At 43.8% G+C, this 14,985-nt stretch overlaps 1 protein-coding gene across 4 annotated transcripts in view; it reads left to right on the top strand.

The window, feature by feature from the left end:
• DROSHA (drosha ribonuclease III) overlaps window positions 1–14,985 on the top strand; it is a 608,989-nt gene that overhangs the window by 203,496 nt on the left and 390,508 nt on the right. For all 4 annotated transcript variants that reach the window (XM_069218569.1, XM_069218578.1, XM_069218550.1 and 1 more), the window contains exon 7: window positions 12,233–12,313. In XM_069218569.1, coding sequence (XP_069074670.1) covers window positions 12,233–12,313 — 81 coding nt within the window. The remainder of the gene's footprint in view (window positions 1–12,232; window positions 12,314–14,985) is intronic.

The following is a 14,985-nucleotide window of genomic DNA, read 5'->3' as shown; positions in this document are numbered from 1 at the left end:
TAGAGAAAGAGAATGTACTCAAAGAAATCTTAATGACATTCATTTGTCTTTTCTGTACAGTAAATATTAATGTAAAAATTAAGGAAAATAAGAATACCACACACTGAGGTTTTGTGCTTAACGAAACTTATCTTGCCATTGCTTTACCTATCATTTAATATTTTAGGGGCGAGTGTGTGTAGGTGTCTAGAAAAGCTTCCTTGTTGCTGCTGCACTTCTGCTACTTGATTGAAGCTTGCACTGATGCTGCCAAAACAGTACATCTTCTTTCGACTAATCTCACCCTGATACCGTCTGAGAGAAGCCTGCAGCTGCTGTCTTTGTGGGGGTGAAGCTTGCTGTGCTGCTGCTTATGTCTTCCCTGTTTGTGCACATATGAACATAGTGTTTCTTCCAACGACCATGCACGATTAGCTGTTCCACTCCTGGTGGTTTCTTTTTTTTCTTTATATTCCAGGACTTGTAGGCCCTTTATAAAGCCAGTATTACAAGTCCCAGAATACTGGATACAAAGAAAAACACAGGACTGGCTCATCTACGTATGCATGAACCAGGGACCCTTAACAGCTATGTATCCATCCACATCAGAGGTCTGGAGAGGGACACATCGTTCTTTACTGCCATATTGGTCTGTGGTGCTCCCTTTATCTTACAGAACAGAAAACACACTATCTCAGCTTCTTCCTAATCAGCCCACCCACCTCTCTTTAACTTCAACCATGGCAATCTGCTCCAACAGCAAGAGATCTTGCTCTTAGAACAAGCCCAACAGCTGTAGGAAAGAAGACCGAAACAAGCTTGACCCAGACAGTAACAGTGATATATGTACCATCGTCACTGTGTGGGTTAAGCTTGTTCTGGACTTCTTTTAACAGTAGGGGGGCATGCTTAAATGATCTACACCAAGCAGAGAAAACAAAGACTGGGTGTTTAGTAGCTGGACTGGCACCACCCCTAGAGTGAGCCTGCCCCCCTATGGGGTCAGTCAGCACCCACGCATTGAAGAGCACTGCATTAGATCAATTATAACAATCAACATAATGAAATATCGGTCATAATACAACTTATAGTTGTATTTACCAGATGTTGGCGCATTTTCATTTTTTTCTCAGTTGACACGGCCTGTACTACAAAATGCTGGAATTCGATTGTGCTCCTTGATATATCATTAGCAACAGATAACAAGCATTGGCAAAGCCAGTAGGTTTTGCCTATGCAATAACTATTGACTTTTCCGATGTATTGTAGCCATGTTGTACACAAGGGTGGCTGTTGTTCAGAACGACTAAATGTTAGTGGTGTAGAGAAGAGTGGTGTAGAATGGAATGGTGAAAAGTGGAGTAGTATTGTTTAGTGGAGTGGCAGAGAATGTCGTGTATTTGAGTGGCATAGTGTGGAATCGCATAGAGTGGCATGCACTGGAGTGGCATAGAGCAGAGTGGACTCGTGTAGAGTGCATTGTCTTAAAGTGTCACAGAGTATAGGGGCATAGAGTGACGTGGCATTAAATTCAGCGGTGTACAATGCAGCATCGTAGAATGCAGTGTGATTAGAGCGATGCATAGTAGAGTGGGATGGTACAAGGTGGAGTGGTGCAGATTGCATTGGTATGGAGTGGTGCAGCACAGAATATAGTCAAGTGGCATAGAGTGCAGATAAGTCTTTAGTGGTATAGAGTGCAGTGGTGTAGAGTACCACAGAGCATTGCAGTGACCTAGAGTGCATTGACATAGAGTGGAGCAATGCAGAGTAGAGTGGCGAAGAGTTCAGTGGTAAAGAATGGAGTGTTGCAGAGTGGAGTGTCAGAGTACAGTGGTGAAGAGTAACGTGTAGAGCAGTGGCGTAGAGTGCAGTTGTATTGAGTTCATTGGTGTAGAGTTCAGTGGTTAAGAGTGTAGAGGGCAGTAGCATAGAGTGGAGTGGTGCAGGGTTGAGTAGACTGGTGTACGGTGCAGTGGTGTAGAGCAGATTGCTTCAGAGTAGAGTGAAGTGGCATACAGTGGAGTGGTGCAGGGTAGAGTGTAGTTGCATAGAGTGTAATGACAGAATAAAGTGGTGTAGAGTGCAATGATGTAGAGTAGGTTAGAATTGCATACAGAGGATTGGCGTACAGTGCAGGGGCATAGAGTTGAGTGTTACAGGGTAAAGTCTATTGGCGTATATTGTATTGGCTTAGGTTGCAGTGGCGTAGAGTACAGTGGTGTAGAGTGGAGTTGTGCAGAGTAGATTGGTGTGGCCTAGAATAGTGTACAGTGGCGAAAAGTCCAGTGATGTAGAGTAAATGGCAAAGAGTGCATTGACATAGAGTAGAGTGGTACAGAGTAGAGAGGCATAGTGGAAGTGGCGTAGAGTAGAGTGGAGTGGTGCAGCTTGCATTAGCGTGGAGTCATGTAACATGGAGTGGTGCAGAATAGAGTGTATTAGTGTAGAGTGAGTGGTGTACAGTGGAGTATTTAATGTGTGGTTTAAAAAAAGTACAAACAACGCATTTTCAATTGAAATTACCATTATGTTTCCACAGATTATTGCCAATAAAACTATGCAGGGCACAGACAAAAATGTGTGGAAATTGCATCACCTAGTGTAATGATTTGTTTTGATCATATTAAAGTATTTGTTTCCAACACACTTCAGAAATAACAAAAAATGTGCGTCATTTGTGTTCCTAATTCTGATATATTGTGAAATAATCACAGTTCATTTAAACGTTGTGTGCGAGAAAAAAATATTTCCTGCCACCAGCATCCAGCAAGATTGTCACATAAACCCTCTCACTTTGAAGTCTGAGAAAGAAAAGTAAACAAGGCCTTCAAAAGACAGCACCTGACGTTTGACCTCAGTCTTTGAATCCACAGTAAATGTGACGAGATAAGAACAAGATTTACAGGATTGTTTACAGAAAACTGTAAATAACATTTGGGCAAGGGAAGGAACGTACTCAAGCTGTACAGCATAAAACAAATGAAGCCAGCAAGTGGAAGGCAAGCAAATGTGAGTTACAAACCAGAAAGCCAATGACAAGCAACAGGCAGAATGCATTCCCAGGTCAGCTTTCTTAATGTCCCCAAGATGTCCTTAACAAATATGCAGCTGTCTGGTAGGCTGTGACCTAAAAATGGACAGGTCTAGACTGCACACAACCAGTTGTATGAGAGTGCTGCATTCTTAACCTGCCCTTAAACAGACATGACATAACAAGAAAACCACTGTATTTGGAATTACTATATCCTCGCTTTATCAGGCATATCCTGTGAATGCTGTGCTCTGCCATCCTCTTGGAGTTTCTGAAATCTTAGCCACGTTAACAGGCTACTTGCGTTTGTAAATTTATGATGTATAGGACGGAATGTCTTCCGTGTGATGGCAGGTGTACATTTCTGTGCTCCTGAACTCTCTGTATTGGTCATGATGAGGTTGTGTGTGTGTTTTGTGTTCTGGGAGAGTCAGTTGCTGTCATCTGAGAGAGGGCTTTGCATCTTGGCCGCAGAATGTGTTCTTTGGTAAAATGTTGCGATGGTAGTGGATTTACAGTTGTTGCCTGGTTTATTACTGTCTCTGAATGGACCCCTTTATGTACCCGGCAGGGTGCACTCCATAGAGGGCAGCACTGTAATATCTGTTTGAAAATAAATTGGTAGTTTTGCAGGGATGAACATTTTCGCACCATTACTCCTGGTGTGGTATAGGAAGGGCTTTCTTAAATATATAATTTACTTCTAACCTAATTGAAAGAAATTAGCTGGATTAAACTGTAATTTAAACGGGAGCCGCCGACTACTGTTCTGTATTTATGGGCAACAATCTTAAATCTTAATCTTAAAAATCTTAAATTCTTTCGGTAGGGCGGAGCCTCTCCAAGCTTTGTTTGCCCCCTAAATTTATGATTCTGCATATGTATGTTTACACACTTTGGCATTAACAATTTAAATTTCTTGTACTTCATGCATCCATATTTTCGGAGTATGTATGCCCGACCTATCTGATAATGATAATATTAATATTGTATTTATGTAACTTCCTACACATTGAAGATATTTTTTTTCAATAACACACTGAATGGCATGAAGAAACTGTGCCAGGCCTTCCTTCAAACATTTACGCAGACATTATCACTGGAAGTAGAGCTCTAATTTGCTTTCGTTCTTAGCGGTACAGCATTGCTTACCTGATGAACTACAGCCCTAATGGAAATATCCAAGCAATGAACACTTACAAGAGTACAGCACATGTATATTCTGCTAACATGTGAATACAGAGCCAAACATAGATTACTGTAACTTGCACTGTTACAGAGGAAGTAATGCAGATCGTTGTGGGCTTTTGAGATGTGCGCCCTACTTGTGTTGTAACTTTGACGAGGACCGCTTATTTAACAACTGATATTAGAATGTAGTTTAGGTAGGAACAGACCTTTCAAAACGCTTACTAATATTAAACCTTACATTTAGGTGCAAGTCAAGACACGTGGTTGACAAAGTTTGTCATAGCAGAGGGCAGCATCATGGCCACTATGTCTAGTGAACGTGGTAAACACATCTACAAGATACCAATATCTCCTAGAAACGCTTTTCAAGTGCTCATCTCATGCAGACTTTACCATCTGACCTCGAGTTCCGCGTGCACTGGGCATCCTCCCTGCAGCATCACATAAGGTGCAATCCAAGTGGCGGAATAAGGAGGTAGCCTTACAGCTGACTTTGAGGTGCTGCTTTCCTATAATCGCCTACATTCATTAGAAACTGTAACCCGCCTGCAGTCGTTAGAAACTGTAATTTAAACCATGGCTTGACAACTTACATTGGTAGTCAGTCACAGGACAACATAAATGCAAATGGCAAATTTTTAGAGGGAGTGCTTGGTGACAGTGGATATCACTCTCGTCGGCAAATCCAAACATTTGTGGTTTTAGGTCAGTTAGGGTCTCGTATATATGCATTGCTGCTTAAAACAACTTCAGATATGTTATACCCTCTTTTCAGCTGGAGGACAAGTGTGGACAAAATATTTATTACATTGGTATTAATTCCTACATTGAGAAGTCCCATATCGTTTAAAAGTATATGGCAGATTACATACCTATGTAGGTTTGTCATTTACTAAGGTGTTACTTCTCCGGATATTGCAGTCCATAAAATAATACCGTAGAAAGGCAAGGGAACCTAGGTCACTCCTCGGGAGAAAAGGCTTCGGGAATGAATTCGTGGAATAATGATGAAAATAAATCTATAGGTTGTCTAATTGGGTTCCATTTGTATCCAGCAAGTCAGTGCTTTGTGTCAAGAAGAAATGAACAGGTGGGGCAAGCTGTGCTCAAAATACATTACTTGTTCATCTTCCATTCTCATTCATTGTAAAGCAAAGGTAATGCTTTTAAAGTTTGGTTAACATATGCATGTTAAATATAGTCCTTATCGTTTTATAGTCTTGACGCTTTTACAGCAATCATAGCTACTCATGTAGAAGAGGTTTAAATAAACGTTTGCACCATGACCGAAGTGTAGAATCACATGCGGTGGTGTAGTCTGCCATCTAGTGGTAGTTTACAGAATTTTTCTTTTTAGTAAATACTTGTGGGCTGCACCACTATTCTCTGGAATACATTAAAAACGTAACCCACCATGCTCTGGTGTGTGGCCGGCATCTTGAGAAAACAAAAAGTTAAATGTCACCAGACTAGTAAGGACTTAGGACAAGTATCACAATATTGAACGGAGGCTGGAATCTATTTTCTCTAACTAATGTTAGTATTTTTGAGTGCAGTATCACCACGACCTGTCACTGGGCACGTTTTACTTCCAAGTTTCTGTTTCTGGTTAGCTCTTCCAGATTCTGTTGTGCAGTTCCTTGCTTCTTGTTTGGAAAGTGCTTAAGAATCTATTTCTGTGTTATGTAATTGTATGTATTTAATTTATTATTCTGGGAGGACTTTATAATGGTGTCATACGATTTCAGAATTCTCAGGCTTTTTAGTGGTCATTCCGAAGTATTCTTTATTTAAAGCTTTCGTGTTTTTCATTCATTTCATACAGAAGCATTGTATACACTAATTTTCAGTTATTCTATATTCTTTTACCTGTATACGTCCCATATTACTCAATGCATTTCACACGTCATTAGGAGTAGGAGTACAATAATATGGTAATAATCCTGAAAAGGAGGAAACATCGCAAGTACACACTTGGGAACACTTTCTTACTTTAAAATAATAACTATCACGTTAAAGTATGAGTGTGTTCATGATTGTGCATGTGATATGTTTATTTATTTTCAGGGTAGTACACTGCATGGTAAACAGACATGCACCCAAGTGGACTTTATAGCGGACGCAAGACTACAGTCTGTGTAGATTGGGGCCTGTACTGCGGGAACTAACGGCTGCATACATTATTTAATTTCTATTAGAACATTGGACTGTTGAGAGCTCCATTGCAGACAATTGAGTGCTCCGGGCTTTTTCTGCCGGTAAAAGCCCGGAGCTTCAACATTCCAAAGTTCTTTGTTCACAGAAACAGCTGTGAACAAAGGCCTCACAAGCCGGAGGGGATTTTATTCCCCTCGGGCTCCATGAAAACTTTTTATTTATGAGAAGATTCTGCCCTCTAGTGGCAGAATGTTCTAATAGCCTTTTAGCCCTTCCTAGCTGGGCTATATCGGCAATTAAATCACCGCTCCCTTCGGCGCAGGCCTTTAACGCTGGAGCGGGCCTTTAATGGCCGGTATAGCCAGCTACGGCGGGCTCTAAGGCTATAGTATTAGTGTTATACTATTAGTGTTTTAACTGTTCTGAGTGAGAACGTTATACCTACAGTCCCTCCTGTGTAAAGTTCCCCTTGCATCTTATTCCAGAACTGTGTGTGTGTGTGTGTGTGTGTGTGTGTGTGTGTTTGTGAGTAAAGCCAGGGGGATCCATTTTGCATTGCCCCTAGTTTAATATGGCACAAATTAGACCTTGTGATACAGCCTCCCCTGTCAGTGGAAGTGTATTGTCTGCATTCCTGAGCTGGCAGTTGTAACCCTAGACACTGGTGTGTGGAGCGAATGGAAATACAGATGCTTTAAAAAATTCTAAGGTAACATTTTTAGCAAGAGATTGCTGATTATTGCTTCCTGAGCACTGACATTCGGCAGATGGTAAGTTGATGGGGTGAATCAGAACATTTAGTTGCTTGGGAGAAATTTCAGGATAGGATCTAGTCCTTTTGCCTTTCCCTAGAGTGGCTCATTCCAGAAAGCTGATGACTATTAGTTGCAGAACTTCACAAACTTCACAATTATTATGCTCATCCTATCAGTAGTGATAGTTGGAGGCGGTCTTATTACCGGCTAGGAGAAGATCAATCGCCTTATCCAAGGAGTGTCTGAGCTGCAGCTAGAAAATTAAATATGAAACAGAACTTCACCAAACTTGTTCCTGGACTTTAGATAGTGTACCCGAACTCCCTAACTGGGCATAGTTTAGAAAAGTGAAACCTAAACGTTCACACTCAGAGCCAGTTCCAGGGGTCTTCACCAACGAAGTTTGGGGAAACTCTGCAGATTACTTGGAAATCTGCTGTGGTCCAGGGCTGGTGTAGCTGATGTCTAGTCGCTCAGAGGAGAGAGGACATCACCGTAAGTCTGTTCATCCTAATGGAGTGCTGTGCATTGGCCTGAGACCTTGGAGCTCTACCTGCTGCGAGAGTATAATGAAGGACTTGCTTGAGGAGAAGCCCAGTCTCCGAGTCTGGAGAGGAGAACAGATCTCAAGAAGCGGACTGCTGTTGGAGTGTACTCAGTTGATCACAGTGTGCTGGGGGGGTCTCTGGCCTCAATTCATGCCCAAATAAGCCAACGTGAACTAGTGTCTTTCCAGTGTGCCTGCATTAGCAACAGCCACAGCGAAAAGACCAGATGACCTGTCCTAACTCTGCGTTTGCTGCACCCAGAGGACCTCAGCCCTGTATCTTAGACTGGAGGATTGAATTCTCCAGCTGCAAGTGCTGGGCCTGCATGATAGGAGTGCCTCCCTCTGTGCTGCAGTTGCTTCCATCGGCCCGACACAGAAGGCGGAGCAGCTGCCCAAATTAACCACTGCGACTGCTCGCACCATGTGGGTGAAGACTGCACACCCGTGATTCTGGGTGCATTTCACCTCTGGTCACGCTAGCGCCTAAACCAAATACTGAACAAGAGCGTGACTATTAGATTTTGGTGTGACTTTGTTGAGATTGTTGCATCACATTTACAAGAACTGCATATAACAAAAGCTTATTTCAAGTTTTTTGGATAACAGAATATAGAAAAGCTGTTCCATTTCACCATAGGAAGCCTGCCATAGTGAATGTTTCGGTTTATCTGTGTAGTAGCATCAGCAGAATACCTTGCTTGTAGTCCTTTGTAGGAAGTTGGCTCTGTATGCACTATTTCAAAGTAAGGAATAGTATGCACAGAGTCCAAGGGTTCCCCTTAGAGGTAAGATTGTGGCAAAAAGAGATAATTCTAAAGATCTATTTTGTGGTAGTGTGGTCGAGCAGTAGGCTTATCAAAGGAGTAGTGTTAAGCATTTGTTGTACACACACAGGCAATAAATAAGGAACACACACTCAGACAATTCCAGGCCAATAGGTTTTTGTATAGAAAAATATATTTTCTTAGTTTATTTTAAGAACCACAGGTTCAAATTTTACATGTAATACTTCAAATGCAAGGTATTGCAGGTAGGTACTTTAGGAACTTTGAATAATCAAAATAGCATATACACTTTTCAAATAAATCACATATAGCTATTTTAAAACTAGACACTTCGTGCAATTTTCACAGTTCCTAGGGGGAGTAAGAGTTTGTTAGTTCTTGCAGGTAAGTAAACCACCTACGAGGTTCAAGTTTGGGTCCAAAGTAGCCCACCGTTGGGGGTTCAGAGCAACCCCAAAGTTACCACACCAGCAGCTCAGGGCCGGTCAGGTGCAGAGGTCAAAGTGGTGCCCAAAACGCATATGCTTTAATGGAGAAGGGGGTGCCCCGGTTCCAGTCTGCCAGCATGTAAGTACCCGCGTCTTCGGAGGGCAGACCAGGGGGGTTTTGTAGGGCACCAGGGGGGGGACACAAGTCCACACAGAAAGTACACCCTCAGCAGCACAGGGGCGGCCGGGTGCAGTGTGCAAACAAGCGTCGGGTTTGTAATTGAAATCAATGGGAGACCAAGGGGTCTCTTCAGCGATGCAGGCATGCAAGGGGTGGGGCTCCTCGGGGTAGCCAGCACCTAGGCAAGGGAGAGGGCCTCCTGGGGCTCACTCCTGCACTGGAGTTTCGATCTTTCAGGTCCTGGGGGCTGCGGGTGCAGAGTCTTTACCAGGCGTCGGGATCTGGGAAACAGGCAGTCGCGGTCAGGGGGAGCCTCGGGATTCCCTCTGAAGGCGTCGCTGTGGGGGCTCAGGGGGGACAACTCTGGCTACTCACGGTCTCGCAGTCGCCGGGGAGTCCTTCCTGAAGCGTTGTTTCTCCACAAGTCGAGCCGGGGGCGTCGGGTGCAGAGTAGCAAGTCTCACGCTTCCGGCGGGAAACGCAAGTTGTTTCAAAGTTGCTGCTTTGTTTCAAAGTTGCAGTCTTGGGTGAACAGGGCCGCTGTCCTCTGGAGTTTCTTGGTCCTTCTAGAGCAGGGCAGTCCTCTGAGGATTCAGAGGTTGCTGGTCCCTGGGGTGAGCGTTGCTGGAGCAGTGTCTTTAGAAGTGGGGAGACAGGCCGGTAGAGCTGGGGCCAAAGCAGTTGGTGTCTCCGTCTTCTCTGCAGGGGTTTTCAGCTTAGCAGTCCTCTTCTTCTTAGGTTGCAGGAATCTGAGTTCCTAGGTTCAGGGGAGCCCCTAAATACAGAATTTAGGGGTGTGTTTAGGTCTGGGAGGGCAGTAGCCAATGGCTACTAGCCCTGAGGGTGGCTACACCCTCTTTGTGCCTCCTCCCAAGGGGAGGGGGTCACATTCCTATCCCTATTGGGGGAATCCTCCATCTGCAAGATGGAGGATTTCTAAAAGTCAGTCACCTCAGCTCAGGTTGCCTTAGGGGCTGTCCTGACTTGTCAGTGACTCCTCCTTGTTTTTCTCATTATCTCCTCCGGCCTTGCCGCCAAAAGTGGGGCCGTGGCCGGAGGAGGCAGGCAACTCCACTAGCTGGAATACCCTGGGGTGCTGTAACAAAGGGGGTGAGCCTTTGAAGCTCACCGCCAGGTGTTACAGTTCCTGCAAGGGGGAGGTGATAAGCATCTCCACCCAGTACAGGCTTTGTTACTAGCCACAGAGTGACAAAGGCACACTCCCCATGTGGCCAGCAACATGTCTCGAGTGTGGCAGGCTGCTAAAACCAGTCAGCCTACACGGGTAGTTGGTTAAGTTTTCAGGGGGCACCTCTAAGGTGCCCTCTGGGGTGTATTTTACAATAAAATGTACACTGGCATCAGTGTGCATTTATTGTGCTGAGAAGTTTGATACCAAACTTCCCAGTTTTCAGTGTAGCCATTATGGTGCTGTGGAGTTCGTGTAAAACAGACTCCCAGACCATATACTCTCATGGCTACCCTGCACTTACAATGTCTAAGGTATTGCTTAGACACTGTAGGGGCACAGTGCACATGCACTGGTGCCCTCACCTATGGTATAGTGCACCCTGCCTTAGGGCTGTAAGGCCTGCTAGATGGGTGACTTATCTATACCTGCATAGGCAGTGAGAGGCTGGCATTGCACCCTGAGGGGAGTGCCATGTCGACTTACTCGTTTTGTTCTCACCAGCACACACAAGCTGGCAAGCAGTGTGTCTGTGCTGAGTGAGGGGTCTCCAGGGTGGCATAAGACATGCTGCAGCCCTTAGAGACTTTCCCTGGCATCAAGGCCCTTGGTACCAGGGGTACCAGTTACAAGGGACTTACCTGGATGCCAGGGTGTGCCAATTGTGAAAACAAAAGTACAGGTTAGGGAAAGAACACTGGTGCTGGGGCCTGGTTAGCAGGCCTCAGCACACTTTCAAATCAAAACTTAGCATCAGCAAAGGCAAAAAGTCAGGGGGTAACCATGCCAAGGAGGCATTTCCTTACATCCTTCAAATCTCTTTTGTACAATATTGACTTATAGTTGTAAGGTGCATCTCTTTTTTGCTTAAAAAAAAGCATTAGGCTGCACATCCACTTGGTGTCTCAAACCTCACACCACCACAACCCACTGAAACCATGTTCTTGAGACACCTTGAACTGTTCACCCTTGCTACCTTGAGTCACCCTAAGCCTAAGCACCGGAGGCAATACTCCATCCTCCACGGTTGTGACCCAGTAGCCCCTGTCTAACCCTTTCACACCCTCACATTTCTAGAACGAACCACTAGATGGCAGATAATGAGCAGCATGTCAGTCTCATCCGTTTAAAGTAGCAAAATTGGAGGTCAGTAACTAGTATTCTTAAAGGTACCCACTACACTAATTCAAGAAAGTATAGAAGAAAGCATAGCTTGAGCAATAGCCACAAGCCATACCAACAGTGTTGGTTGCCAGATGTAATAAGGGCGTTTTATTTCATATACACTAAAGGTCAATATTCACAGTTTTGAACTTGTGATCTTAAGAATCTCGGTCCAGCCAGTAAAAAACGTTTTACCACTGAGAAATCTTTGACAATACAAAGCAGCATACTTCCAGTATGTAACGTACTATGTATATACACTTGTATACCTGTGTCTATACCTATAGTATGTAATACATGTCATTGTCCCTGTTGTATCTTTTGCTGCTTCTGAGCTAATTCTTGTATGTTGAAAAACACGAAAAGGCGGCTAAAATGTTCACGTTCACTTATAAATTGACCTCTTTCACTTCAGTACAAAGCTGTGTCTTGGCAGCAGTTGATGTTTTTAGGGTGTGTTTTGCCTTAGTCACCATTCTGAAGACTGCCCTCTGAGACAACAGAAATCTAGGAATGTTTATTTGTGCCATTCGTAGTCCGTGCACCAGAGGCTAAAGGCAACAGAACACTGATGAAGCATTTGTTCATATTATTCACGGATTCTGTCATTTGAGAATTCTTTTTAGTAACACTGTGAGGTTCTACTCAAGGATTTAAGTCACTTCATTTCATTGTAGTGATTTCACTAAACTGAACTTACAATAAATGTATTCTTTATTTTGTGAAATGTGTATGTCTTCTGACAGGGCAGACACGTGTCTTCAATCTGCCTTTTTCTGTCTGAAGAAAATAAAACTTAGGTTGTATTTTCTTTGGCAGATGAATGATGGACCCCTCTGCAAGTGTAGCGCAAAGTCCCGACGAACAGGAATAAGGCACTGCATTTATCCAGGAGAGGAGGTAATTATTGGCAACTTATATATTTTTAAACCAAAACATTCGGCTCTTGAAAGTCTCTAGGTCCTTTCTCGTCGCTGCGAATACATGACAACTTTCAACTAAGCATTTCTGCTTGGGCTTTAGTGTTTGAGGAGCTGTGGTGATGATGCTCAACACATTGGCTACCCCCTCACAAGTATAACTGGCTGCTCTTGTTTTCAGACGGTAACGCATTCCAAATGTACTCATGCTTGTCTCTGAAGGTAGCACCTTACTCTGTGTATGCAATTTTATACGTTTTAAGGTAATAGTTTAAAGGGAAGACAATTTTGTGACTCTCTGGCTTTGACTCTCACTGTCGACAATTGTACTGCTTTACCAAACAACGTCACACTCACTTGTGCTATTTTTTTATATACGTTATTGTCCTTGACCTATTGACGGTTTAATCATCGCTCCTTTTAGCAGTCCTACCCGCAGACCTGCTTTGTATAAGTGCTTTCCCAAGGCTCTCCAGGCTCCGTCTTGCACGTTTCATATCTGTCAACTTAGAACCCTAGCTCTGCAGAACAAGCTGCTTTGCTTCCGGTATCCTTACTTGACAGGTATCTTTACTTGACAGGAATGATCACAAGACGTTTGTTTCGTCAGTTGTCGTGCTTATCTGTATCCTTTTACTGGGTCTTCATAATCTTAACCACAAAGTCCATTAGACTGAAATGCTGCAGTATTGCATTGTGGGCTCTGGAACATAAGGACAAGCAGAGTAGTCAACATGATGCAGCTATGCAATAGTTTCCAACCATTGAGCAGGACTCTTGTGTTGTGATGGTGCAAAAACTAACCCCTAGAAGCATATCTATCTTACAGATGCACATTTCTGCGAACGCTGTTCGCCATAGACAGGTTCTGGGTTTACACATCATGTCACAGGACAAACATTACAGGGTGCCTTTGGGATGATCACCACATTTAAGCGTAATGCTGATTGAGTCTTCTCCTCTCGTCGACACTATTACCTAAACATAGGAGGGCTGTGTTGGTCATGAGTGTTGTTTTGTTATGCTGCCTCTGGCAATGTAGCTGTTCTTGGAGCCAACCCACATATTTATTGAGAAGAAATGTACAAAGACCTTTAATAACACTAAGGTTTTAATTGGTTGTTTGCCTGTGTGTATGCTGACTGGTTGTGCAGAGTGGATGCCTAGTTCTAATCTAATTAGAAGTATTAACATATGAATACATTGTTCGAAAGTATGTGTCATGACTTCATGTCGCCTAATAGTAAATGTGTGGGATTCAACAGTTCAAAGGGATGACGGCTAGGCACTCAAAACTAGAGTGAATTGTAACTGGGTGACAGAAACTGTTAAATAAGGTTAAATGTGTCATATACTTCTGGATTTGTCATTTGAACTGCAGTGTCGACTGTGAGCGTGTTCTCACCCATCCAAGAAAGTAGATATGGGTAAGCACTTGTCAAGCACACCTCAAAAGAATTTATTTTTTAAAGGTAATAATTTAAAGAAACTAATTTTCTTCATTTGCTACTTTACTCGTCTGAGTTTTAAATGCAAACAAGCATTGGCGAAGCTGGTAGGTCTTCTTGTCTGTACAAGAGCTGTTGGCTTTGGCAATTTGTTTTCGCCATGTGGACACAAGTGTGGCTGTTGTTCAGTGTGGCTAAAAGTTAGTGGTGTAGAGTGTCCTAGAATGGAGTGGGGGGGGGGAGTAGGGTGTTGTAGATTGGATTTGTCGGAGTAGAATGTCCTAGAGTGGAGTAGGGGGAGTAGAGTTGAGTAGAGGGAAGTAGAGTTCAAGTGGTTCAGTGGCAGAGAGTGTTGACTACAGTGTCATGGGGTGGAGTGAGGTGGAGAGGATTTGATTAGATGGGAGGGATTGGTTTTGGAGTACAATGGGTTGGATGGAATGGGGTGGATTGGACTGGATGGGGTGGATTGGAAAGGGGTGGATTAGATTGGTTTGCTGTGGGTGGATTATATTGAAGTGATAGGACTGGGGTGAGGTGGATTGTATTGGGGTGGGATAGACTACATTAGAGCAGGGTGGTTTGGAGTGGGGTGAATTAGAGTGGAGTAGGGTGGATTGGATTTGGAGGAGGTGGATTGGACTGTGGTGGTGTAGATTGAATTAGAGTGGGTTGGGATAGGGTGGATTGAAGTGTGGCGGGCTGGATGAATTGGATTGAGTGGTAGACTGAACAGGGGTGGATTAGATTGGGGTAGAGTGGAGTGGATTGGATTGGACTGGGGTGGAGTGGGGTATACTAGATGGGGTGGATTAGATTGGAGTGGGGTGGAATGAAATGTGGGGTGGAGTTAGCGTGGAGTGGAATGCATTGAGGTGGGGTGAATTGAATGGCGTGGGGTGGATTGGAGTTGACTGGATTGCATTGGGGTGGATTTGATGTGGAGTGAGGTGGAGCGGAGTGGAGTTTAGCGTGGGGTGGTTTGCATGTAGGTGGGGTAAATTGGAGTGGTATGAAATGGATTGAGTGGGGTGCATTGGATTGGATTGGAATGGAATGGGGTGGGGTGGATTGGATTGGATTGGAGTGGTGTAGGAAGCTGGCTTTCTACATACTATATCAAAATGAGAGATAGTGTGCACAGAGTCCAGGGGTTCACAAGGAAAATGCGTTTACCAGGAAGTCTTGTGTCCATTCATCTTGT

This window comes from Pleurodeles waltl, chromosome 2_1 (assembly GCF_031143425.1).
Source record: "Pleurodeles waltl isolate 20211129_DDA chromosome 2_1, aPleWal1.hap1.20221129, whole genome shotgun sequence".
Classification (NCBI taxonomy): Eukaryota; Metazoa; Chordata; class Amphibia; order Caudata; family Salamandridae; genus Pleurodeles; species Pleurodeles waltl.
The sequence above is the reverse complement of the archived record's forward strand: the minus strand, read 5'-3'. Positions and strand labels throughout refer to the sequence as shown.